General features: G+C 40.5%; 1 protein-coding gene across 1 annotated transcript; it reads left to right on the top strand.

The window, feature by feature from the left end:
- Window positions 1-24,390, top strand: LOC118561443 (E3 ubiquitin-protein ligase TRIM21-like). The gene is made up of 2 exons (XM_036133532.1): window positions 1-79; window positions 22,120-24,390. The coding sequence occupies exon 2, from the start codon at window positions 22,129-22,131 to the stop codon at window positions 23,845-23,847; it is 1,719 nt and encodes a 572-aa protein (XP_035989425.1). The 5' UTR covers window positions 1-79; window positions 22,120-22,128; the 3' UTR covers window positions 23,848-24,390.
- The last annotated feature ends 1,417 nt before the right edge of the window (window positions 24,391-25,807 follow it).

The following is a 25,807-nucleotide window of genomic DNA, read 5'->3' as shown; positions in this document are numbered from 1 at the left end:
TGCCGTCGAGAGAAACGTGTTTCCTCCTGAAGACCAACTAAGTTCATCTGTTTCTTCTCAGCAACAGACTCTAACTCTGGTGAGTTCAGCAGTTCAATGTTAGACTTTCCTTTCCAGTCAGTAGGAGTAAACATGGTATATTCCTCTGATTGCTGTTTGAAACATGTTGGGGCAGAGCTGGCAGTATAAACATCATGGAGTCATTATACCAATCATGTTCTCTGTCTTTTTATGTCTTTCCAATATTCAGACAGAGTTGGACAGTCCCAGAAAACATTGGAGTGGTCTCCTAAGTCTGAAATTGAGCAAAGGAATTTTTTCTTAATAATTAACCAGTTATTCTCCTGGTTGTGGAATGACTGGTTCATTATGCGTAATCCTTCAGATCGCCATCTTTTAAAACCACTGTCTTACATTGAGGGAACAAAGTCTACATTACCAACATCTGGCAGGGTTCTTGAGATAGTAAGAGGACCCCCTAATTTCTTCTGGACTAAATCTCATACTCCTAATGAGCTGAAGAACGTTAAACAGCGTGTTGTTGTCAGAGAGGGAAAGGGAGCATCACTACTTTCTGATTTGTTCTGAATCCATCGGCCATCTTTCTGTTCCTCCTGCAGCTGATTCCTTTCATCTATTTTCATCAGGATTCCCGTCTTATAAAACATCTGTGCTGCTAAACTTATCTTCAGCTGTGATATCCTGACCCTTCATACCTTCTGGGTCTTGGTATTGTTACTGTTTCACCGTGCCGTGTCTACGGTGAAGCACCCTCGGTGGACCCAGTTCGTTTTACCCAGTCAGGCGACCCCCACTTACTTATTACCTTGAATGTAGGACGCATAAAACAGACAAGTATGCTTTTAGTTATATTTTATCTACGTAAAGACAGAGAAATAGTTACAGTCACACCAGCGCTGATGGGCCCCTGATCGGCAGGAGGCCTCGAGTGCTCATCACACAAACATTATAAAGGGATCTTGGGACACACCCATACAAGGGCAGTACACATCCAAACTGTGACATCAGCAGGGAAGCTGTGTCACCTCCGGGGTGGTATCTGATAGATATGTGCCAATCTTTTGGGTCAGTGCCATCTAAGTGTGCCATGCAGTTCTGGGATTAACAGCTCGTTCCACTTGACCTTGTTGATATCCTAACAGTCCCCCTGATGATGTGTCATTATGGCACATCACCAAAGATGATCAACCAGTGGAACGACAGCTCTCAGTCTGTCCCTCTCCCAGAACAGTCGGTCATTCCGTCCAGTCCAAGCAATCAATCACGTCAGCTTCCGGCTTCCAGAGTCCATCCATCTGTGATCTCCATGGCAGTCGATAGTGCGGTTCAGTCTCTGGGGTCACACAATCTCTGCTGGTGTGACTGAAAAGCACTTTGTAAAAACAGTCCAGTTGTCCGTTAGCCCCCCCCCCCCCCCCCCCCCCCTGTTGGTGTGCCCCAAAGGCACATCACAACGAAAACAGTTCCAAGAAAAGGGCCGGACAAACTTCACTGGAAACATCTTAGCATCAATCAGCATGAATACTTCATAATTCAGCATTTTTTACTCAAGCCCACAGTCCAAGCATTTTAACTACAATTTAGGGTTCAACTATTTGAGCTAGGCCTGTTTTAGGTTCCTATGCGCACATTATTTTAAGTTTACTTTAGACTATATAAGCTAAAGGTGTACCTTAATCAAGGCCAAATTCGTCTACTCTACCCCCACCCCAAGAAACCTCATACTCGGTCCTCCACTCTCCATTCCTATGGACAACCATCCATTACCTTCATACCTTACAAATCCAAGAGTACCAGTAGGGGGCATCAGAGGGCAGGCTGAGCCTCAAGCAGGAAAACCCCATTTCTCTAAGAAATGGTAAAAAACCAGATAGAGCCCAGTCTAGGGGAGTCCCACTCTGGGCCAATCTGAGCGAGAAGACACCCTGTATTGAATCTAAAAATTAGCCTTACCAAGTAATTTATGGATCTGTGATAGCCATCAGATCCTGGTTCTCTATATAACAAAGCAAAAAGATTGCAAGAACTGTAGGTCTTGGTGTGTGTGTCTGTAACAGAGAGTTTCCATTCTTAATCATAAAACCATAGCGATCAACTTAAGGCAACATCACAGTATAAATGTCATAGCACATAAAATCAAACATGGTGATGGAAGTCAGTGGAGAAGAGAAAGGAAAAAATCGGTTTTGTGATATAAAAAGAGTCTGTACGTCAATAACGCAAGTAAAAACGTCATGCCAGTCTGAGCACGTGGCAGACATGAATCTATTCGCGCATAAGTGGTCAGCTCAGTGTTCTCAGGCAACTGCTCCTTCATGGCAAACAGAAAGAAGAAAACATAAAAAATCCATAGGTCTCTGGCATGTTACTCCCAAACGTCTTAAGTCCTGTTCTCGCTCCTCTTCGTGGACAAAAATGCTTTAGTTGGATGGTAATGAGAGTCCTGTCCTTTTTCAGGCAATAAGCATTTTATCCCCAGGAAAATGCTCTGTTGAGATGGTTGGCAGACACCAGGCCTTGTTTACTGTTGGATAACAGAAACAAGGTGTAATTAGTGTTCTTATCAAGACTCCCAATCCTTCTGTCATTTACCTTCTTCAAACAGTTTCACATCCAGATATTTCCGTTCACAATTATTGTGCTCTTAGCTTAACCTCCTTTACTGTAATCATTAGATCTTGCATTACCCTTATATAAAAGGAGAAATCTGAAAGTTCAATGTTATCTGCAGCAGCATTTCTCTATAATGCTTTCCCATGTGTGTTTCACCTTACAATTGTCCAACAGTTGAAAAGATCTCTGCAATAGAAATTTATCATCATATGTTTCATGGCTACTGTGACACGGTTTATCTCAATTTATTTAGCACACAGGGAATTGTATTAAAACCTTTCAGAAACTTCTTACTGAACCAGCTCTAAAATACTTCACATTTTTCAAAAAAGTCCAACAGAAAAACCCTTAAGTTTGTAAAAGAAAGCTCCACTATATATATTTGCAGAATAATGTTGTGATATTAATAAGAAGCAGCCCTATGTACTTCTTGTCTTATTTTGAAAAGCTCAGCTAAGAGAAAAAGGAAGTGTGTGCATGCCCCTCGCCCACACGGAGTTGTGATTGGTTGCTATTCAGGAAGTGGGTGTAGCCCAGGGCGGAGACAGGAAGTAGTTCTGTGAATCAGTTTCAGCTTGACGTGCATCAAACAAAAAGACTTGTAGTTGAATGCGCCCTCCAACTAAAGCGAAGAGCAATTCTAACCCCATTAATTCTTATTTTTTAATCAATTCTGCTTGTTTTAACAGACAGCTTTTGTAAGCGACCCTGGTTTTATCTTATGTCCCCCTGTTTGAATCTTGTTTGAAACAAACCTTTAAACTGTAGTATGCTGTGAGCAGTAACTCATTGTTGCTTGTTAAACACATCGCCCCCTGAACATGTAAGAAGCTCCATGCTGCTTCTAAATAGATTTTTTATGAGACTTTAAACCCTTTTCAGTCCTCCAACATTAGTGTAATAGATAATACTTCCAAGCATAATTTTATCCCCAAGTAAATCAACCCTTTAACAAGTATCTAGTTCTTGTTCTCATGTGTTTAGTTTATCCTTGAAAAACTTTAAGCAGACATTACTCCGAGTGATTTTCTTACATTTTCATACATTTATTATTATTATTTTTGTGATCTTATATCACCCAGTGATCTATAAATCCTTATTTTATGTTTGCACCGTCTTGTCCCAGCAGATTAAAAATTCCCATTCTAGAATTTGCTTGTTTGTTTCATCAATCACTGTCTGTTGTGATCATTGAAGAAATTGTGCAGTTCCTTTAAACCCTCTTAAATATTGACCACCCATTGGTAAATGATCAGCTTTAAGTTTTGCCCTTCTTCTAATTCTTTGTTCAGCCTCAGTATCTGCACCTTAAATTGACGAATAGTGGAATTCTTTGTATAAACACTTCTCTGTGTCCGTATTTGTTTTGGCCTCTATAATTTTGTTTTTTGCATTTTAAGTGTGAACCTGGTCAGGATAGAGAAAGTCATCTCCGATGCTCCTTTTGGCAACCCCAGCAAACCCAAACATAAAATTGTTCACAGTCAGTGTTAGGTTACAGGTAATCCCTGTGGGAACACGACGTCGTCTCCTTTGTTCAACCTGGTTCCAAGCGCCTGGGTCATCGAAACACTCCACCACCTGTGACAAATCTCTGACATTTTCAAACCACAGCAGCCATTCCTGGGTGTCCACACCCCCTGTCTGTGAACTGTCCCCTTGTCGTAAGCCCAGGCTTTCAGTTTCTCTCCTGTTAAGTGTCCCCCTTTAGAGCCCATTTACCCCAAAGAGTTCAAGAGTGTGTTCTAGGTGCGTTTCCTGAACGCCAACCTCTCCATGTCATGTTCGTGAAACCTTGCAGTTGAATTCCATCACCTGTGAAGCAAAGCAGTCATGCATAGTCCTTTTCAAGATTTTCTTTAGCACAGCAGGAGTGTCACTGTCTAATGCCATTGCAGCTCTGATGTTCCTCAGAGCCAACCTTCATGCATCTATATCATGTTGAAGCTGTTATCCTCCTATCATCATCTTGTGTCCAGGAGTCACTTCTGCTGTCCTGACCAGATACCAAACGTCCAACTAATCTAATTGACCTCATTACTTTTCTGCATGTATAAGAGGACGATCGTTAGATTATTCTGGTCTAAAAGACCACTAGGTTAATAGATGGCTAAACTATGTTTATGTGTTTTTTTTTTCTTCTGGATGTTTTAACATTTAGTTAAAGAACAACTATTGTGCTATTTTGTGTTCAAACAGATAGTTGTTAAGTCTTCTCAAACCTTTTAGGTAACTGCGTACAATTCCAAACTATTTACACTGGTGCTTTAATCCTAATTTACCCAAGTTATTTATTAGAATAAGGCATTATTATTCTAAACTTCCAGTTTTATCCATTTAAGTCCTTAACCTTTGTGTTGCTTTACATCCTAATAATTAATTTCTTAGTTGCGCCTCTGCTTACTTTAAGATACCCAGTAAATGTTGTGCTCACAATTTCTCCTTCGCTTGAACAAGGTTAAAAGGTTTAGAGTTTATTCTGCTTATATTGAAAAATTAGCTTGCTCACTCGTTCGTTCATTCGTTTATGCTATTAACTGTTGCTGTAATGCCTACTTTAACTTTTTCGCCCACTAGTTTTTTCATGATCATAATTATCGCTCATTGATGTAGATGTATTTTTTATTTTATTATTTTTTTTTTTATTATTTTTTTCATGTCGTCAGAATTGCATACAATGTTCTTATCCACTTTCCTTTTATGTTTAAACGGCCCCTCTATGTATCCCACTCCTTACTTTAATCACCAATACTCATAAGTTGTTGAACCGGTTTTAGGTTTAGCATAATTTCTTAAACTTCTCTATGCTCTCATCAGGTAAATTAATATTTTGGTGCAAAATGGATGTCTATTAGCGGTGTTCCCTATTTCTTCTCGTGCATGATGTATTTTATGAAGCTTATTGTATCTTAAAGGTGCCTCTTTGAATCTACTTCAAAACCCCCTGTGGGGTTAATAAAATTCCAAAACATATCTATATGTATTTTAAATGATTTAAATAAAAACTTCGTTAGAAAAGTAAAAGAAAATCCTTCTTATCAGCGGCCCAAAATCTCTACCAGCTTTGTTTCCAGACCAGTACCACTTGTCCGAATGCGTTTGACCCTCTTATCGCTCGCTAATAACAGCTCTGACTTAAAACAATTAACATCCTAGGGGTTTAATAATAATCTTGATTGCTTTTAATCTGAAAGTTTTCTTCTAAGCGCATCCGCCAATGTGTATGTTTCTAATGTGTGTTTCGTGTTTTAATTATGTGCAGGAAAATCTGATGTGAAATGCAGAAGGGGTGTCTGCCAACTCATCTTTGTTTCGTGTTGCGGTCCATTGAAGGTTATCCGATGCCTCTGTCTTTGCCCCCGCAATTAGTTGTCCATTTTCAGTCCTCATGTCTCAGTTCAGCACCACAACATCGTTCCAGGACGAGCGTTGTCCATGAATCTTCTTTCTCCAATCGTTGTGTCTGAAACCACAAGGAATTCTGCCAGCATTTTGCCAATATGGATTTTGTCCAAAATCAAATTGTCTAATACAAGAATTGTCCATCTTCATCCGTAGTGTAGTGTAAATAAGTTGAAAAGAAAAATCAAAACAAAAATTACAAGAAAACTGTCTCAAAACAAAATCAACCACATTGTTCCCTCTAAAACAAAATTATTCTTGAAGTTCTTCACCTTTACCCCAGATCTTGATCCCTTAAAAATGTATCCAAGCAAAATATTTTATAGACAGTTCAACCTCTTTGTATAAGTTAATTAATAAAAAAACATTTCTCTTAACTTTGTAGCATCACATTCCCCATTAAACCTCTATGCAGCTTCTGCAAAAATTACTGATTTTTTTTTTGTCCAAAATTTGATTAAAAACTGGATTAGGCAGCAGTCAAGTACATCACCTTTTTCTCCTTGTCCCAAGGATCAGCCCCCCATGGTACTGTGGCACTGTTTCTGCATTCTCTCGCATCTGAGAATGTCTAAAATGAGACTAAATCTCTATGTTAGCACAATCCTATCATACTGACCAGGTTTCTTTGCAAGAAAAAGAAGCAGAAAGATAGAGCTGTTAATAGCAGAAAGCAACAAACATTTTTTAAGACACCACCTTTCCCGCTTGAAGATCTCCTGGCTTAGTTAAAACTAAGTATAACTTAGTGTCCAAATCTGATTATGACTCCTTACCGCACTGCTAGCACTGTCTTTTCAGAGTCTTCTTTGGCAGAAAGGTGGCGTCTCCTTTAATCTGAAAGCAATAACTCAGAGAAAAAACAAGAGTGTTAATAGCATGCAGTTAAAACCCTGGTCCCCTTAGTGTCCCTTTAACGTGATGTTTTTCCCTTTTTTTCTCTGATCCTGGGAAGGTTTCTATTCTTCCCCTTTCCTTTGAAACTCTGTTCAAAACACCTCCAAAAGAAAGAAAACAAAAAACGAAAGAAATTAACCAAAAAACATTTCAAAAAAAATTTTTTTTTTTTTTCCCAATATGACATAGGTTTTTGACTTATTACAATCTTTTTTGATATCTTTCTGGTCCTTTGACCATGTGTATTTGCTGTTAGTAATACTTTTATTCATATATACCTTTTCAATCTTAATTGGTCAAGGGTGAAACTTTAAAGCAATGATTGTTCCCTTTTAGTTTTTGAGCTTCTAGTGTTTCTCTATAAATGGTAAGAGTTTTCCCCATAATTCAGCACATTGAGAAGGCTACCCAAAACAAACCAAGATTAGAATTAAAATTTAACCCTTCAGAAGCTGGCTTTATTTTATTTTTCCCTCTGACATACTTTTCGTGCCCTCAGGCCAGAACACACAGACCCAGCCTTGCCATAAACATTCAGATGTTTACATCATGGTCAGATTTGTTTATCATATCTATTGTCCTGTTTCAGATTAAACTGACCCTCTGAGGCTTGCCTCAGCTCAGCATAACTGATAACATCAGATGCTTTTGTAACTGATGACATGCTTAATGTGGCCTTGTGATATCTTGACACTTCTCAAAATTTCTCATTAGCTGCATTCAAATCCCCAGTAAAAAGAAATAAAATAAATTAATACAGAACCCTTAGAAAAGCAACCATATTTAGTCCCATACAGTTTGTTTAAAGCACAGTTTGTCTCATCTATTTAAATAAAAAATCATGTATATCTTAGTGCTCTTAAATTCTTCTTTTTAGGCAGCTGTAAAATCCTTAGTTAAAAATCTCCTCTTAAACATATCCCATCCGGTTCCATTTCTCCCAAACAATCTCCCATATTCTCCCCATATGCTGTTTGCCATTTTATTAATGTTCTAAAATTACAATATAAAAGCTTTTACTCTGTTATTATTTCAGCTGTCATGAATTCATTGACAAACACAAGCCAAACGCAATCTAATAGCATAACTGAATACACCCCAACGCCTCTGGTTGCTGTATTGCATAATTAAGCTCCAAACTAAAAAAAACTTTATCCCCAGTCCCAAGTATTTCCTACAGCCCTGGGATATTTTCTGTTTAAGACACGTTAGCATATCTCAGTGTAACAATTTAATTTGGCCAGATATTTAAAGTTTAAAAGAAAAACAAACTTTGTTATTTAAATCTCTCTTTTACTTTTACCTTTTTGTTAACCTACTCCATGCTTAAAATGTCATTTGAATTACGGAGCTGCAGTTCTCCCAAAACAAATGATCATTTTGAAACCATGAACAATAATTTTAGCCAAATTAATTAATTCACACAGAAGAACGTTTAGTTACAAACGACACATACATACGTACAGTTACATACATACAGATACATAGAAACTATGACATTCAGACAAACAAACACACGCAGGCCTTTACTTCTGACAGGGAGGAAGGGCTGGTCAGATCCTAACGACGGTTAGGGCAGCTTCTTTCAAAATGCCCTGGGTAACCACACGTCCAGCACAAGGGCATATCATAAACTTTGTTTGGTCCCTTTATATGATTTCTGTTCTGCTTAGTATCTCTGCTGGGAATTTGTCCCCATGGAGGACTCTGATACATCTGAATTGGGACATCTGGAGGGAGGGATCCGACAAACTGGTCTGGACCAAACAAATGTGTCGGGGCCATAACCATCTGAGCTTTTGCAACTTTCTTCTTCCTTCTCCTCCTTTTACTTTGATTGTCTCTCAGCTGTTGTAGCTGTTCAGCTACGAGTTGTTGTTTTAAGTTCTGTATATCACTGCTAAGTTGCTTCATGTTTTTTTTTTTTTCTATATCCAGCTGATGAACCAAAGCTGCCATCCATTGATCTAAAGGCATATCATAACTCGCAACCATTCTATACATGTTCTGCTTAACATCCTGTGCCTGGCCCTTTAACATTGCTTGTTTAAAGAGTTGCTGCAGCTTGACTGATAACGGGCCCGTCTGCTCTTCCCATACCTTCAACATTCTGTTCACATATGCTGAAGCCGACTCCCCTGCACAACGTGTAGTGTCATTTAAAAGGCCAGAATCCGTACTTACCGGATAAAACGCCCTCAGTGTGCTCCAAAGTTGCCGTGCCACTGGGGCCAAAGGAGCAGCTGCTCCTAGTACGTCAGTTCCAGCAGAAACTTCAACCGCATGTACCTCTTGTGGTTCCAGGTATGCTGATAAGCCAGTCCTCACATCACCAATAGCCAATACATACCCGCTTAAAGTCTCCACGAATGCTTTGATCCAAAGGTGCGCCCCTTTTCTGGGATCAGGGAACATGTGCCTCAGATGAACGTTGTCAGCACATGAAAGAGGGCTGTAAACAGCTGCATTCACCTGTCCTGTAGCACTGTGAGTCTGAAACAATGGCAGTTGCACACTGTGTTTTGTTGCAGGTAAAGAAAGATCAGTTTCGCTAGAATGCAGGTTACATCTGGGTCTTACGTCACAGCTTACCTGTCCCCCACATAACACCATACCAGGTACCTGCACCGAAGGGTCTGATGAAGTCACCACACTCCTGGCCTTGGATAACAGTTCTTCACTTTGGAGAGTTGTGTACTTACCTTCTTGTTTGAAAGAAGATGATTCCCTTACCCCCTGCAGATTTTCACTCTCTTGTTGATTGACGAGGCCTGAGAAGCAAGTGCTGAAATACAGTTCAGTTAGTTTTATCATGCCTGCTATTTTGATTTCCTCTTTTTGGTATTTTTCTCGAACAAACTCACCTGCATCAGCCGTTTCTACTCGTGCTTGGGCTAGTCTATTTTTTAACATTTGCAAATAGTAAGTGCACATTTGTGCATCGGGTGGAGGTCCTTGTGTGTCACCAAAAACCCTGTCTCCCCTCAATTTTTCACACCACTCCTCAAATTGTTTTAAATGATTTTTAGCATCTTTATGTGGGAAGCTTGCCATTATGCTCCTTTTTCCTGTCTCCAGCAGTGTTCCTAAAGAACCCCCCTGGAGCTCATTTTCTGCCTGATTCTCAGCCATTCCAGAACTCACACGTCTTGGCCAACCTGCTGGGACAGCGTCCTGACCCCGGTCCAATGAGAGCTTATTTTTTATCTCTCAGACACCAAAACTTATTATGTTCCTATATGCCTTATTATTGTGTTTTTACACGGCAGTTTCAATGAGCCAGTGTACTCAGGATGAGCAGGTTATATGCTCTTACCCTTCACTTCCACGGCTCAATGATAGTAACGTGTCTCACACACACACACACACACACACACACACACACACACACACACACACACACACACACACACTCACACTCTCTGGCCAATCTTTAGTTAACTCTGTAGGTACCTCCGGTCTCAATCTCATACGCGCTCGTTTTTCGAAAAAGGCTGCTTTTATATTACCGCAAAAACGAAGATTTTTATATTCGTCCTCGCAGAAAATAAGGGAGCTCTAAACCCACAATTTCTAGGCTACACGATGTTTAAGAAGCCACGCGTGTTCTCAGTCTCATACGCGCTCGTTTTTCGAAAAAGGCTGCTTTTATATTACCGCAAAAACGAAGATTTTTATGTTCGTCCTTGCGGAAAATAAGGGAGCTCTAAACCCACAATTTCTAGGCTACACAATGTTTAAGAAGCCACGCGTAACGGCGTGCCTGTCAGAATGGCCGCTTTTATGCTACGCACAGAGGAACACGTATTTTCCTCTGTGCCTAACAAGGGGACCTTTTAAACCCTAAATTCTCAAGGTGCACAGTATTTTCGGAACCCTGGCCAAGGATTCCCGGACTCTCACCTCTGTGACCGCACGCAAATCCCAAGTTCTTATCGACACGTTTGCAAACAATTATCCTCAAACCTTTCTCTGCCTTTAGAAATACAAAAAGTCGGCCCTCCAGGAAGAAAAAGACACTAGGAGATGAATGAAATCTCCTTACCTTTTTTGCGGCCGCAAGCTGTGTGTTTTTCTTCCGGAATGACGTCCTGGCCGGAAAACGGAAGGTGGTACGCCGCCTTTTGGGTCCGGGCGGAAACACCAATTTGTTACTGTTTCACCGTGCCGTGTCTACGGTGAAGCACCCTCGGTGGACCCAGTTCGTTTTACCCAGTCAGGCGACCCCCACTTACTTATTACCTTGAATGTAGGACGCATAAAACAGACAAGTATGCTTTTAGTTATATTTTATCTACGTAAAGACAGAGAAATAGTTACAGTCACACCAGCGCTGATGGGCCCCTGATCGGCAGGAGGCCTCGAGTGCTCATCACACAAACATTATAAAGGGATCTTGGGACACACCCATACAAGGGCGGTACACATCCAAACTGTGACATCAGCAGGGAAGCTGTGTCACCTCCGGGGTGGTATCTGATAGATATGTGCCAATCTTTTGGGTCAGTGCCATCTAAGTGTGCCATGCAGTTCTGGGATTAACAGCTCGTTCCACTTGACCTTGTTGATATCCTAACAGTCCCCCTGATGATGTGTCATTATGGCACATCACCAAAGATGATCAACCAGTGGAACGACAGCTCTCAGTCTGTCCCTCTCCCAGAACAGTCGGTCATTCCGTCCAGTCCAAGCAATCAATCACGTCAGCTTCCGGCTTCCAGAGTCCATCCATCTGTGATCTCCATGGCAGTCGATAGTGCGGTTCAGTCTCTGGGGTCACACAATCTCTGCTGGTGTGACTGAAAAGCACTTTGTAAAAACAGTCCAGTTGTCCGTTAGCCCCCCCCCCCCCCTGTTGGTGTGCCCCAAAGGCACATCACAACGAAAACAGTTCCAAGAAAAGGGCCGGACAAACTTCACTGGAAACATCTTAGCATCAATCAGCATGAATACTTCATAATTCAGCATTTTTTACTCAAGCCCACAGTCCAAGCATTTTAACTACAATTTAGGGTTCAACTATTTGAGCTAGGCCTGTTTTAGGTTCCTATGCGCACATTATTTTAAGTTTACTTTAGACTATATAAGCTAAAGGTGTACCTTAATCAAGGCCAAATTCGTCTACTCTACCCCCACCCCAAGAAACCTCCTACTCGGTCCTCCACTCTCCATTCCTATGGACAACCATCCATTACCTTCATACCTTACAAATCCAAGAGTACCAGTAGGGGGCATCAGAGGGCAGGCTGAGCCTCAAGCAGGAAAACCCCATTTCTCTAAGAAATGGTAAAAAACCAGATAGAGCCCAGTCTAGGGGAGTCCCACTCTGGGCCAATCTGAGCGAGAAGACACCCTGTATTGAATCTAAAAATTAGCCTTACCAAGTAATTTATGGATCTGTGATAGCCATCAGATCCTGGTTCTCTATATAACAAAGCAAAAAGATTGCAAGAACTGTAGGTCTTGGTGTGTGTGTCTGTAACAGAGAGTTTCCATTCTTAATCATAAAACCATAGCGATCAACTTAAGGCAACATCACAGTATAAATGTCATAGCACATAAAATCAAACATGGTGATGGAAGTCAGTGGAGAAGAGAAAGGAAAAAATCGGTTTTGTGATATAAAAAGAGTCTGTACGTCAATAACGCAAGTAAAAACGTCATGCCAGTCTGAGCACGTGGCAGACATGAATCTATTCGCGCATAAGTGGTCAGCTCAGTGTTCTCAGGCAACTGCTCCTTCATGGCAAACAGAAAGAAGAAAACATAAAAAATCCATAGGTCTCTGGCATGTTACTCCCAAACGTCTTAAGTCCTGTTCTCGCTCCTCTTCGTGGACAAAAATGCTTTAGTTGGATGGTAATGAGAGTCCTGTCCTTTTTCAGGCAATAAGCATTTTATCCCCAGGAAAATGCTCTGTTGAGATGGTTGGCAGACACCAGGCCTTGTTTACTGTTGGATAACAGAAACAAGGTGTAATTAGTGTTCTTATCAAGACTCCCAATCCTTCTGTCATTTACCTTCTTCAAACAGTTTCACATCCAGATATTTCCGTTCACAATTATTGTGCTCTTAGCTTAACCTCCTTTACTGTAATCATTAGATCTTGCATTACCCTTATATAAAAGGAGAAATCTGAAAGTTCAATGTTATCTGCAGCAGCATTTCTCTATAATGCTTTCCCATGTGTGTTTCACCTTACAATTGTCCAACAGTTGAAAAGATCTCTGCAATAGAAATTTATCATCATATGTTTCATGGCTACTGTGACACGGTTTATCTCAATTTATTTAGCACACAGGGAATTGTATTAAAACCTTTCAGAAACTTCTTACTGAACCAGCTCTAAAATACTTCACATTTTTCAAAAAAGTCCAACAGAAAAACCCTTAAGTTTGTAAAAGAAAGCTCCACTATATATATTTGCAGAATAATGTTGTGATATTAATAAGAAGCAGCCCTATGTACTTCTTGTCTTATTTTGAAAAGCTCAGCTAAGAGAAAAAGGAAGTGTGTGCATGCCCCTCGCCCACACGGAGTTGTGATTGGTTGCTATTCAGGAAGTGGGTGTAGCCCAGGGCGGAGACAGGAAGTAGTTCTGTGAATCAGTTTCAGCTTGACGTGCATCAAACAAAAAGACTTGTAGTTGAATGCGCCCTCCAACTAAAGCGAAGAGCAATTCTAACCCCATTAATTCTTATTTTTTAATCAATTCTGCTTGTTTTAACAGACAGCTTTTGTAAGCGACCCTGGTTTTATCTTATGTCCCCCTGTTTGAATCTTGTTTGAAACAAACCTTTAAACTGTAGTATGCTGTGAGCAGTAACTCATTGTTGCTTGTTAAACACATCGCCCCCTGAACATGTAAGAAGCTCCATGCTGCTTCTAAATAGATTTTTTATGAGACTTTAAACCCTTTTCAGTCCTCCAACATTAGTGTAATAGATAATACTTCCAAGCATAATTTTATCCCCAAGTAAATCAACCCTTTAACAAGTATCTAGTTCTTGTTCTCATGTGTTTAGTTTATCCTTGAAAAACTTTAAGCAGACATTACTCCGAGTGATTTTCTTACATTTTCATACATTTATTATTATTATTTTTGTGATCTTATATCACCCAGTGATCTATAAATCCTTATTTTATGTTTGCACCGTCTTGTCCCAGCAGATTAAAAATTCCCATTCTAGAATTTGCTTGTTTGTTTCATCAATCACTGTCTGTTGTGATCATTGAAGAAATTGTGCAGTTCCTTTAAACCCTCTTAAATATTGACCACCCATTGGTAAATGATCAGCTTTAAGTTTTGCCCTTCTTCTAATTCTTTGTTCAGCCTCAGTATCTGCACCTTAAATTGACGAATAGTGGAATTCTTTGTATAAACACTTCTCTGTGTCCGTATTTGTTTTGGCCTCTATAATTTTGTTTTTTGCATTTTAAGTGTGAACCTGGTCAGGATAGAGAAAGTCATCTCCGATGCTCCTTTTGGCAACCCCAGCAAACCCAAACATAAAATTGTTCACAGTCAGTGTTAGGTTACAGGTAATCCCTGTGGGAACACGACGTCGTCTCCTTTGTTCAACCTGGTTCCAAGCGCCTGGGTCATCGAAACACTCCACCACCTGTGACAAATCTCTGACATTTTCAAACCACAGCAGCCATTCCTGGGTGTCCACACCCCCTGTCTGTGAACTGTCCCCTTGTCGTAAGCCCAGGCTTTCAGTTTCTCTCCTGTTAAGTGTCCCCCTTTAGAGCCCATTTACCCCAAAGAGTTCAAGAGTGTGTTCTAGGTGCGTTTCCTGAACGCCAACCTCTCCATGTCATGTTCGTGAAACCTTGCAGTTGAATTCCATCACCTGTGAAGCAAAGCAGTCATGCATAGTCCTTTTCAAGATTTTCTTTAGCACAGCAGGAGTGTCACTGTCTGATGCCATTGCAGCTCTGATGTTCCTCAGAGCCAACCTTCATGCATCTATATCATGTTGAAGCTGTTATCCTCCTATCATCATCTTGTGTCCAGGAGTCACTTCTGCTGTCCTGACCAGATACCAAACGTCCAACTAATCTAATTGACCTCATTACTTTTCTGCATGTATAAGAGGACGATCGTTAGATTATTCTGGTCTAAAAGACCACTAGGTTAATAGATGGCTAAACTATGTTTATGTGTTTTTTTTTTCTTCTGGATGTTTTAACATTTAGTTAAAGAACAACTATTGTGCTATTTTGTGTTCAAACAGATAGTTGTTAAGTCTTCTCAAACCTTTTAGGTAACTGCGTACAATTCCAAACTATTTACACTGGTGCTTTAATCCTAATTTACCCAAGTTATTTATTAGAATAAGGCATTATTATTCTAAACTTCCAGTTTTATCCATTTAAGTCCTTAACCTTTGTGTTGCTTTACATCCTAATAATTAATTTCTTAGTTGCGCCTCTGCTTACTTTAAGATACCCAGTAAATGTTGTGCTCACAATTTCTCCTTCGCTTGAACAAGGTTAAAAGGTTTAGAGTTTATTCTGCTTATATTGAAAAATTAGCTTGCTCACTCGTTCGTTCATTCGTTTATGCTATTAACTGTTGCTGTAATGCCTACTTTAACTTTTTCGCCCACTAGTTTTTTCATGATCATAATTATCGCTCATTGATGTAGATGTATTTTTTATTTTATTATTTTTTTTTTTATTATTTTTTTCATGTCGTCAGAATTGCATACAATGTTCTTATCCACTTTCCTTTTATGTTTAAACGGCCCCTCTATGTATCCCACTCCTTACTTTAATCACCAATACTCATAAGTTGTTGAACCGGTTTTAGGTTTAGCATAATTTCTTAAACTTCTCTATGCTCTCATCAGGTAAATTAATATTTTGGTGCAAAATGGATGTCTATTAGCGGTGTTCCCTATTTCTTCTCGTGCATGATGTATTTTATGAAGCTTATTGTATCTTAAAGGTGCCTCTTTGAATCTACTTCAAAACCCCCTGTGGGGTTAATAAAATTCCAAAACATATCTATATGTATTTTAAATGATTTAAATAAAAACTTCGTTAGAAAAGTAAAAGAAAATCCTTCTTATCAGCGGCCCAAAATCTCTACCAGCTTTGTTTCCAGACCAGTACCACTTGTCCGAATGCGTTTGACCCTCTTATCGCTCGCTAATAACAGCTCTGACTTAAAACAATTAACATCCTAGGGGTTTAATAATAATCTTGATTGCTTTTAATCTGAAAGTTTTCTTCTAAGCGCATCCGCCAATGTGTATGTTTCTAATGTGTGTTTCGTGTTTTAATTATGTGCAGGAAAATCTGATGTGAAATGCAGAAGGGGTGTCTGCCAACTCATCTTTGTTTCGTGTTGCGGTCCATTGAAGGTTATCCGATGCCTCTGTCTTTTGCCCCCGCAATTAGTTGTCCATTTTCAGTCCTCATGTCTCAGTTCAGCACCACAACATCGTTCCAGGACGAGCGTTGTCCATGAATCTTCTTTCTCCAATCGTTGTGTCTGAAACCACAAGGAATTCTGCCAGCATTTTGCCAATATGGATTTTGTCCAAAATCAAATTGTCTAATACAAGAATTGTCCATCTTCATCCGTAGTGTAGTGTAAATAAGTTGAAAAGAAAAATCAAAACAAAAATTACAAGAAAACTGTCTCAAAACAAAATCAACCACATTGTTCCCTCTAAAACAAAATTATTCTTGAAGTTCTTCACCTTTACCCCAGATCTTGATCCCTTAAAAATGTATCCAAGCAAAATATTTTATAGACAGTTCAACCTCTTTGTATAAGTTAATTAATAAAAAAACATTTCTCTTAACTTTGTAGCATCACATTCCCCATTAAACCTCTATGCAGCTTCTGCAAAAATTACTGATTTTTTTTTTGTCCAAAATTTGATTAAAAACTGGATTAGGCAGCAGTCAAGTACATCACCTTTTTCTCCTTGTCCCAAGGATCAGCCCCCCATGGTACTGTGGCACTGTTTCTGCATTCTCTCGCATCTGAGAATGTCTAAAATGAGACTAAATCTCTATGTTAGCACAATCCTATCATACTGACCAGGTTTCTTTGCAAGAAAAAGAAGCAGAAAGATAGAGCTGTTAATAGCAGAAAGCAACAAACATTTTTTAAGACACCACCTTTCCCGCTTGAAGATCTCCTGGCTTAGTTAAAACTAAGTATAACTTAGTGTCCAAATCTGATTATGACTCCTTACCGCACTGCTAGCACTGTCTTTTCAGAGTCTTCTTTGGCAGAAAGGTGGCGTCTCCTTTAATCTGAAAGCAATAACTCAGAGAAAAAACAAGAGTGTTAATAGCATGCAGTTAAAACCCTGGTCCCCTTAGTGTCCCTTTAACGTGATGTTTTTCCCTTTTTTTCTCTGATCCTGGGAAGGTTTCTATTCTTCCCCTTTCCTTTGAAACTCTGTTCAAAACACCTCCAAAAGAAAGAAAACAAAAAACGAAAGAAATTAACCAAAAAACATTTCAAAAAATTATTTTTTTTTTTTTTCCCAATATGACATAGGTTTTTGACTTATTACAATCTTTTTTGATATCTTTCTGGTCCTTTGACCATGTGTATTTGCTGTTAGTAATACTTTTATTCATATATACCTTTTCAATCTTAATTGGTCAAGGGTGAAACTTTAAAGCAATGATTGTTCCCTTTTAGTTTTTGAGCTTCTAGTGTTTCTCTATAAATGGTAAGAGTTTTCCCCATAATTCAGCACATTGAGAAGGCTACCCAAAACAAACCAAGATTAGAATTAAAATTTAACCCTTCAGAAGCTGGCTTTATTTTATTTTTCCCTCTGACATACTTTTCGTGCCCTCAGGCCAGAACACACAGACCCAGCCTTGCCATAAACATTCAGATGTTTACATCATGGTCAGATTTGTTTATCATATCTATTGTCCTGTTTCAGATTAAACTGACCCTCTGAGGCTTGCCTCAGCTCAGCATAACTGATAACATCAGATGCTTTTGTAACTGATGACATGCTTAATGTGGCCTTGTGATATCTTGACACTTCTCAAAATTTCTCATTAGCTGCATTCAAATCCCCAGTAAAAAGAAATAAAATAAATTAATACAGAACCCTTAGAAAAGCAACCATATTTAGTCCCATACAGTTTGTTTAAAGCACAGTTTGTCTCATCTATTTAAATAAAAAATCATGTATATCTTAGTGCTCTTAAATTCTTCTTTTTAGGCAGCTGTAAAATCCTTAGTTAAAAATCTCCTCTTAAACATATCCCATCCGGTTCCATTTCTCCCAAACAATCTCCCATATTCTCCCCATATGCTGTTTGCCATTTTATTAATGTTCTAAAATTACAATATAAAAGCTTTTACTCTGTTATTATTTCAGCTGTCATGAATTCATTGACAAACACAAGCCAAACGCAATCTAATAGCATAACTGAATACACCCCAACGCCTCTGGTTGCTGTATTGCATAATTAAGCTCCAAACTAAAAAAAACTTTATCCCCAGTCCCAAGTATTTCCTACAGCCCTGGGATATTTTCTGTTTAAGACACGTTAGCATATCTCAGTGTAACAATTTAATTTGGCCAGATATTTAAAGTTTAAAAGAAAAACAAACTTTGTTATTTAAATCTCTCTTTTACTTTTACCTTTTTGTTAACCTACTCCATGCTTAAAATGTCATTTGAATTACGGAGCTGCAGTTCTCCCAAAACAAATGATCATTTTGAAACCATGAACAATAATTTTAGCCAAATTAATTAATTCACACAGAAGAACGTTTAGTTACAAACGACACATACATACGTACAGTTACATACATACAGATACATAGAAACTATGACATTCAGACAAACAAACACACGCAGGCCTTTACTTCTGACAGGGAGGAAGGGCTGGTCAGATCCTAACGACGGTTAGGGCAGCTTCTTTCAAAATGCCCTGGGTAACCACACGTCCAGCACAAGGGCATATCATAAACTTTGTTTGGTCCCTTTATATGATTTCTGTTCTGCTTAGTATCTCTGCTGGGAATTTGTCCCCATGGAGGACTCTGATACATCTGAATTGGGACATCTGGAGGGAGGGATCCAACAAACTGGTCTGGACCAAACAAATGTGTCGGGGCCATAACCATCTGAGCTTTTGCAACTTTCTTCTTCCTTCTCCTCCTTTTACTTTGATTGTCTCTCAGCTGTTGTAGCTGTTCAGCTACGAGTTGTTGTTTTAAGTTCTGTATATCACTGCTAAGTTGCTTCATGTTTTTTTTTTTTTTCTATATCCAGCTGATGAACCAAAGCTGCCATCCATTGATCTAAAGGCATATCATAACTCGCAACCATTCTATACATGTTCTGCTTAACATCCTGTGCCTGGCCCTTTAACATTGCTTGTTTAAAGAGTTGCTGCAGCGTGACTGATAACGGGCAAAAGCCTGTGTGATTTTCCCAAACTTTCAACATTCTGTTCACATATGCTGAAGCCGACTCCCCTGCACAACGTGTAGTGTCATTTAAAAGGCCAGAATCCGTACTTACCGGATAAAACGCCCTCAGTGTGCTCCAAAGTTGCCGTGCCACTGTGGCCAAAGGAGCAGCTGCTCCTAGTACGTCAGTTCCAGCAGAAACTTCAACCGCATGTACCTCTTGTGGTTCCAGGTATGCTGATAAGCCAGTCCTCACATCACCAATAGCCAATACATACCCGCTTAAAGTCTCCACGAATGCTTTGATCCAAAGGTGCGCCCCTTTTCTGGGATCAGGGAACATGTGCCTCAGATGAACGTTGTCAGCACATGAAAGAGGGCTGTAAACAGCTGCATTCACCTGTCCTGTAGCACTGTGAGTCTGAAACAATGGCAGTTGCACACTGTGTTTTGTTGCAGGTAAAGAAAGATCAGTTTCGCTAGAATGCAGGTTACATCTGGGTCTTACGTCACAGCTTACCTGTCCCCCACATAACACCATACCAGGTACCTGCACCGAAGGGTCTGATGAAGTCACCACACTCCTGGCCTTGGATAACAGTTCTTCACTTTGGAGAGTTGTGTACTTACCTTCTTGTTTGAAAGAAGATGATTCCCTTACCCCCTGCAGATTTTCACTCTCTTGTTGATTGACGAGGCCTGAGAAGCAAGTGCTGAAATACAGTTCAGTTAGTTTTATCATGCCTGCTATTTTGATTTCCTCTTTTTGGTATTTTTCTCGAACAAACTCACCTGCATCAGCCGTTTCTACTCGTGCTTGGGCTAGTCTATTTTTTAACATTTGCAAATAGTAAGTGCACATTTGTGCATCGGGTGGAGGTCCTTGTGTGTCACCAAAAACCCTGTCTCCCCTCAATTTTTCACACCACTCCTCAAATTGTTTTAAATGATTTTTAGCATCTTTATGTGGGAAGCTTGCCATTATGCTCCTTTTTCCTGTCTCCAGCAGTGTTCCTAAAGAACCCCCCTGGAGCTCATTTTCTGCCTGATTCTCAGCCATTCCAGCACTCACACGTCTTGGCCAACCTGCTGGGACAGCGTCCTGACCCCGGTCCAATGAGAGCTTATTTTTTATCTCTCAGACACCAAAACTTATTATGTTCCTATATGCCTTATAATTGTGTTTTTACACGGCAGTTTCAATGAGCCAGTGTACTCAGGATGAGCAGGTTATATGCTCTTACCCTTCACTTCCACGGCTCAATGATAGTAACGTGTCTCACACACACACACACACACACACACACACACACACACACACACACACACACACACACTCACACTCTCTGGCCAATCTTTAGTTAACTCTGTAGGTACCTCCGGTCTCAATCTCATACGCGCTCGTTTTTCGAAAAAGGCTGCTTTTATATTACCGCAAAAACGAAGATTTTTATATTCGTCCTCGCAGAAAATAAGGGAGCTCTAAACCCACAATTTCTAGGCTACACGATGTTTAAGAAGCCACGCGTGTTCTCAGTCTCATACGCGCTCGTTTTTCGAAAAAGGCTGCTTTTATATTACCGCAAAAACGAAGATTTTTATGTTCGTCCTTGCGGAAAATAAGGGAGCTCTAAACCCACAATTTCTAGGCTACACAATGTTTAAGAAGCCACGCGTAACGGCGTGCCTGTCAGAATGGCCGCTTTTATGCTACGCACAGAGGAACACGTATTTTCCTCTGTGCCTAACAAGGGGACCTTTTAAACCCTAAATTCTCAAGGTGCACAGTATTTTCGGAACCCTGGCCAAGGATTCCCGGACTCTCACCTCTGTGACCGCACGCAAATCCCAAGTTCTTATCGACACGTTTGCAAACAATTATCCTCAAACCTTTCTCTGCCTTTAGAAATACAAAAAGTCGGCCCTCCAGGAAGAAAAAGACACTAGGAGATGAATGAAATCTCCTTACCTTTTTTGCGGCCGCAAGCTGTGTGTTTTTCTTCCGGAATGACGTCCTGGCCGGAAAACGGAAGGTGGTACGCCGCCTTTTGGGTCCGGGCGGAAACACCAATTTGTTACTGTTTCACCGTGCCGTGTCTACGGTGAAGCACCCTCGGTGGACCCAGTTCGTTTTACCCAGTCAGGCGACCCCCACTTACTTATTACCTTGAATGTAGGACGCATAAAACAGACAAGTATGCTTTTAGTTATATTTTATCTACGTAAAGACAGAGAAATAGTTACAGTCACACCAGCGCTGATGGGCCCCTGATCGGCAGGAGGCCTCGAGTGCTCATCACACAAACATTATAAAGGGATCTCGGGACACACCCATACAAGGGCGGTACACATCCAAACTGTGACATCAGCAGGGAAGCTGTGTCACCTCCGGGGTGGTATCTGATAGATATGTGCCAATCTTTTGGGTCAGTGCCATCTAAGTGTGCCATGCAGTTCTGGGATTAACAGCTCGTTCCACTTGACCTTGTTGATATCCTAACAGTATATTCAGAGAGTTACGTCTGAATCTGTTCTGCAGTCGTCACATCGCTCATTGAGATCTTTGTCTCATCACAGCAGGTACAGAAGGGTCCCTTCATGAATGCTGGATTTCTCTTCCACTGAGCCGCTCCTCTCTTCCTCCTCACTCAGTCTCTGCTCACATTGGATGATTTGAGCTTTTAGGTCCTCAACAGAACGTTCTCCTCTCTGCAGAGACGCTTTAGTCAAACTGTTTTAACTTGTTCTCCCTGATCTGTCCTCAGAGTTCAGAAATGTCTTCTGGCAGCAACCTGAGGTCTGAGGATCAGTTTCTGTGCTCCATCTGTCTGGATGTGTTCACTGATCCAGTCAGCACACCATGTGGACACAACTTCTGCAAAGCCTGCATCACTCAGCACTGGGAGGCTAATGTTCCCTACAAGTGTCCCCTGTGCACAGAGATATTCACCTCTAGACCTCAGCTGAGAGTCAACACCTTGTTTAGAGACATGGTTGCTCAGTTCAGACATGAAGCTCAGCAGGAAGCCAGCAGCAGCAGCTCAGCTGCTAAACCAGGAGAAGTTCCCTGTGACGTCTGCACTGGAACCAAGCTGAAGGCCCTGAAGTCCTGCCTGGTGTGTCTGCTCTCCTACTGTCAGACTCACCTGGAGCCTCATCTGACCACTCCACGTCTGAAGAAACATCAGCTGATGGAGCCTGTGGAGAACCTGGAGGACAGGATGTGTCTGCAGCACGATAAACCTCTGGAGCTGTTCTGTAGGACCGACCAGACATGTGTCTGCTCTCTCTGTCCTGTTCTAGACCACAAGAACCACGAGTTTGTTCCTCTGAGAGAAGAATCTGAAGAAAAGAAGGCAGAGCTGAAGAAGACCGAGGCTGAAGTTCAGAAGATGATCCAGAGCAGACGAGTGAAGATCCAGGAGATCAAAGAGTCGGTGAAGATCAGTAAAGATGCTGCAGACAGAGAGAAAGCAGAAGGTGTTCAGGTCTTCACTGCTCTGAAGGAGGCTGCTGAGAGAGGCCTGGAGGAGCTCATCAAGGAGATCCAAGACAAACAGAAAACTGCAGAGAAACAGGCTGAAGACTTCATCAAAGATCTGGAGCAGGAAATCTCTGAGCTGATGAAGAGGAGCTCTGAGGTGAAGCAGCTCTCACAGTCTGAAGACCACCTCCACCTCCTCCAAAGCTTCTCCTCCCTGAAAGCTGCTCCACCCACCAAGAACTGGACAGAGGTCAGAGTTCATCCTCCATCATATGAGGGGACTGTGGTGAGAGCTGCTGCTCAGCTGCTGGAGAAGATGAAGGAGAAGATGAAGAAGCTGCTGGAGGCTGAGATGAAGAGGGTCCAGCAGTGTGCAGTGGATGTGACTCTGGATCCTGATACAGCTCATCCTGGCCTCATCCTGTCTGATGATGGAAAACAGGTGAAACATGGAGATGTGAGGAAGAACCTTTCAGATAACCCAGAGAGATTTTATCCATGTCCATGTGTTTTAGGACATCAGAGTTTCTCTTCAGGCAGATTTTACTTTGAGGTTCAGGTTAAAGGAAAAACTGACTGGGATTTAGGAGTGGCCAGAGAGTCCATCAACAGGAAGGGAATAATCACAGCAAGTCCTCAGAATGGTTTCTGGACCGTTTGGTTGAGAAATGGAAATGAGTACAAAGCTCTTGCTGGACCTTCAGTCCGTCTCCATCTCCAGCCTGGTCCTGAGAAGGTGGGGGTGTTTGTGGATTATGAGGAGGGTCTGGTCTCCTTTTATGATGTAGATGCTGCAGCTCTGATCTACTCCTTTACCGGCTGCTGCTTCACTGAGAAGCTCTACCCATACTTTAGTCCCGGTTTAAATGATGGAGGTAAAACCTCTGCTCCTCTGATCATCTGTCCTGTGAATCAGGATGATTTTAACTCTGATGAATCTGAATCAGAACCAGAATCAGAACCAGAACCAGAACCAGAATCAGAACCAGAACCAGAATCAGCTCCATGATCAAAGAACCTCTGGGTGAAGAACCTCCAGTCTGAGTGACTCTGTAGGAGAAGTCTTTAGGTCTATTTCACAAAACCAAGATAGACGATTTAACCAGGATTTTCCAGATATTCTGTCTGAATTAAGCCTGACCTCACATCAGTTACCATGGTGATTTATCCTGCTCCAGACCAGGCTAACAGGTTTAGTTAATCCTGGTTCCTTCTCTGTTCAGTCATTGGTCAAACTGATCAGAAATCAGTGAGTTTGTCACTGATTCTGTTTCCTGAGTGTTTTTTTTTTTCCAGCCCGCTTTAAAATCCCACTGATACACTTTGGTATCCAGTCAAGTACTATAATTATTTTAAATTATGATGGTAGCCTGAACATTTGTTAACTTTATAATTATCCATGTGGGCGTTGTTACTGTTTAACTGTGTTTTTGAAGACTGTTGTTGTTCTGACTTTGACAGAAAGGTTTAATAGACTGTTGCTGCTGTTGAGGGAATTAGAATAGCTGGTGAAGAATCAAAGGTGTTGTCAATAAAATCTGGTGTTAAACCATTTTCCATGAAATCCTGCAACTCTAGGGGGCGCTGTTCTACTGCCTCCTCCCAAAAAAAGAACGTGTTTATCTTCAAGTGCACAAAATCCTCATCTCACAGCCCCAAAAGGAAAGGAACTATACAAACCATGAGACTTAGTGGCCTTACAACTGTTGATGGAAAAACATGCTATTTGAAATATTTTTTATTAAAAGGTAATTTAATTGCATATCAGATATATTAACCTGTTTCAATTTGTTTTAGAGTCTATGCTTAGTGTTGTAAATCCAAAACAATTTTCTATTAATAATTATTGGAAAATTTAAATCTGAAAAGGAGAGAACATTATTATGGAAATACTGCCTGATGAAACAGTTTCATCCCTTTCTGCTGCTCTATTGCTTCAGAGTTATGGAAAGGTCAGCAATAAAATGGTTTAAAATTATTTATGCAATATAAAAGTAGCTCCAAACAAACGTGTTTCCTTCATAACAGCAGCAGTGTTTCATTTATTGAGTCTGATGTGCTTCAGTTCCTCATCAGCCTCCATCAATAGATGTTGCCTGTCTGGTTTATAGATTGGAGCTGATCCATTGTAGCATCAGTGAATCTGTGATCGACCTCATGGTCTTTGTAGACAGCAGAGGACGCACATTTATCTGGATTACCACACCTGGCTTGACTTAGTCACGTTTCCTGAACCTGGATTGGGTTTTGTGGAGCGAATGAAGTCGAGACACATTGATCACGTTAGTTCAAGCCTGGTTTTAGAACTAATCCTGGATTTCCAAATTCAGCTTTTTGTTAAATAGGCCCCTGCTGGTGGAGAGGTGATCTTGGAGAAGTCTCAAGCAGGAACTCGTTCTTCTTCTCTGAAACTTTTGCTTCTCTTTTATAAAGTAAAACTGGGATTTAGGTGAAATACAGCCATGTTAATTCATGTTCTGCCCTCAGGATGAGAGAAGATTAAAAACTGTATTTTTTAGACTATAGCTCCCCCTCTGGGTCTTAATGCCAAATCAGTTGGATAGAAGTTTATCTGGATTATTCTTGGATCAAGTCAAAGATTCGATGAAATCTGCTGGTTTTCCTTAGATAGAAAACTTTGATTTGATAGAATTGACTTTGGTAAGATCCTTGAGATGATGAGTTGATATGGGTGCTTTGTAAATAAAATTGAAATGAACTGAATTGTGCCTGTGGGTATGATTTGCTCCAATGTTTATCATGTTTAATTGTTTCATTGGATGCACAAAGCAAAAAGATGAGATGCTGTTGTGACAGTTTTGATTGATTTTTCTAGGTTTGTAGGTGGGTTTTTTATACCTATAAGGGTGCCAGTCAGGTATCCCTCCTGACAAGTAGGATTTTAAGTTTTTTTTTTTTTTACCAGTCACACAAGGACCATACACTTCAAGGTGTAGACCCTTAAGTAC

This window comes from Fundulus heteroclitus, unplaced genomic scaffold (assembly GCF_011125445.2).
Source record: "Fundulus heteroclitus isolate FHET01 unplaced genomic scaffold, MU-UCD_Fhet_4.1 scaffold_63, whole genome shotgun sequence".
In the NCBI taxonomy this organism is placed as follows: domain Eukaryota; kingdom Metazoa; phylum Chordata; class Actinopteri; order Cyprinodontiformes; family Fundulidae; genus Fundulus; species Fundulus heteroclitus.
The sequence above is the reverse complement of the archived record's forward strand: the minus strand, read 5'-3'. Positions and strand labels throughout refer to the sequence as shown.

What these genes read in the sequence shown, in the direction of transcription:
- LOC118561443 (XM_036133532.1), top strand. Translation starts at nt 22,129, where the DNA reads ATGTCTTCTGGCAGCAACCTGAGGTCTGAGGATCAGTTTCTGTGCTCC.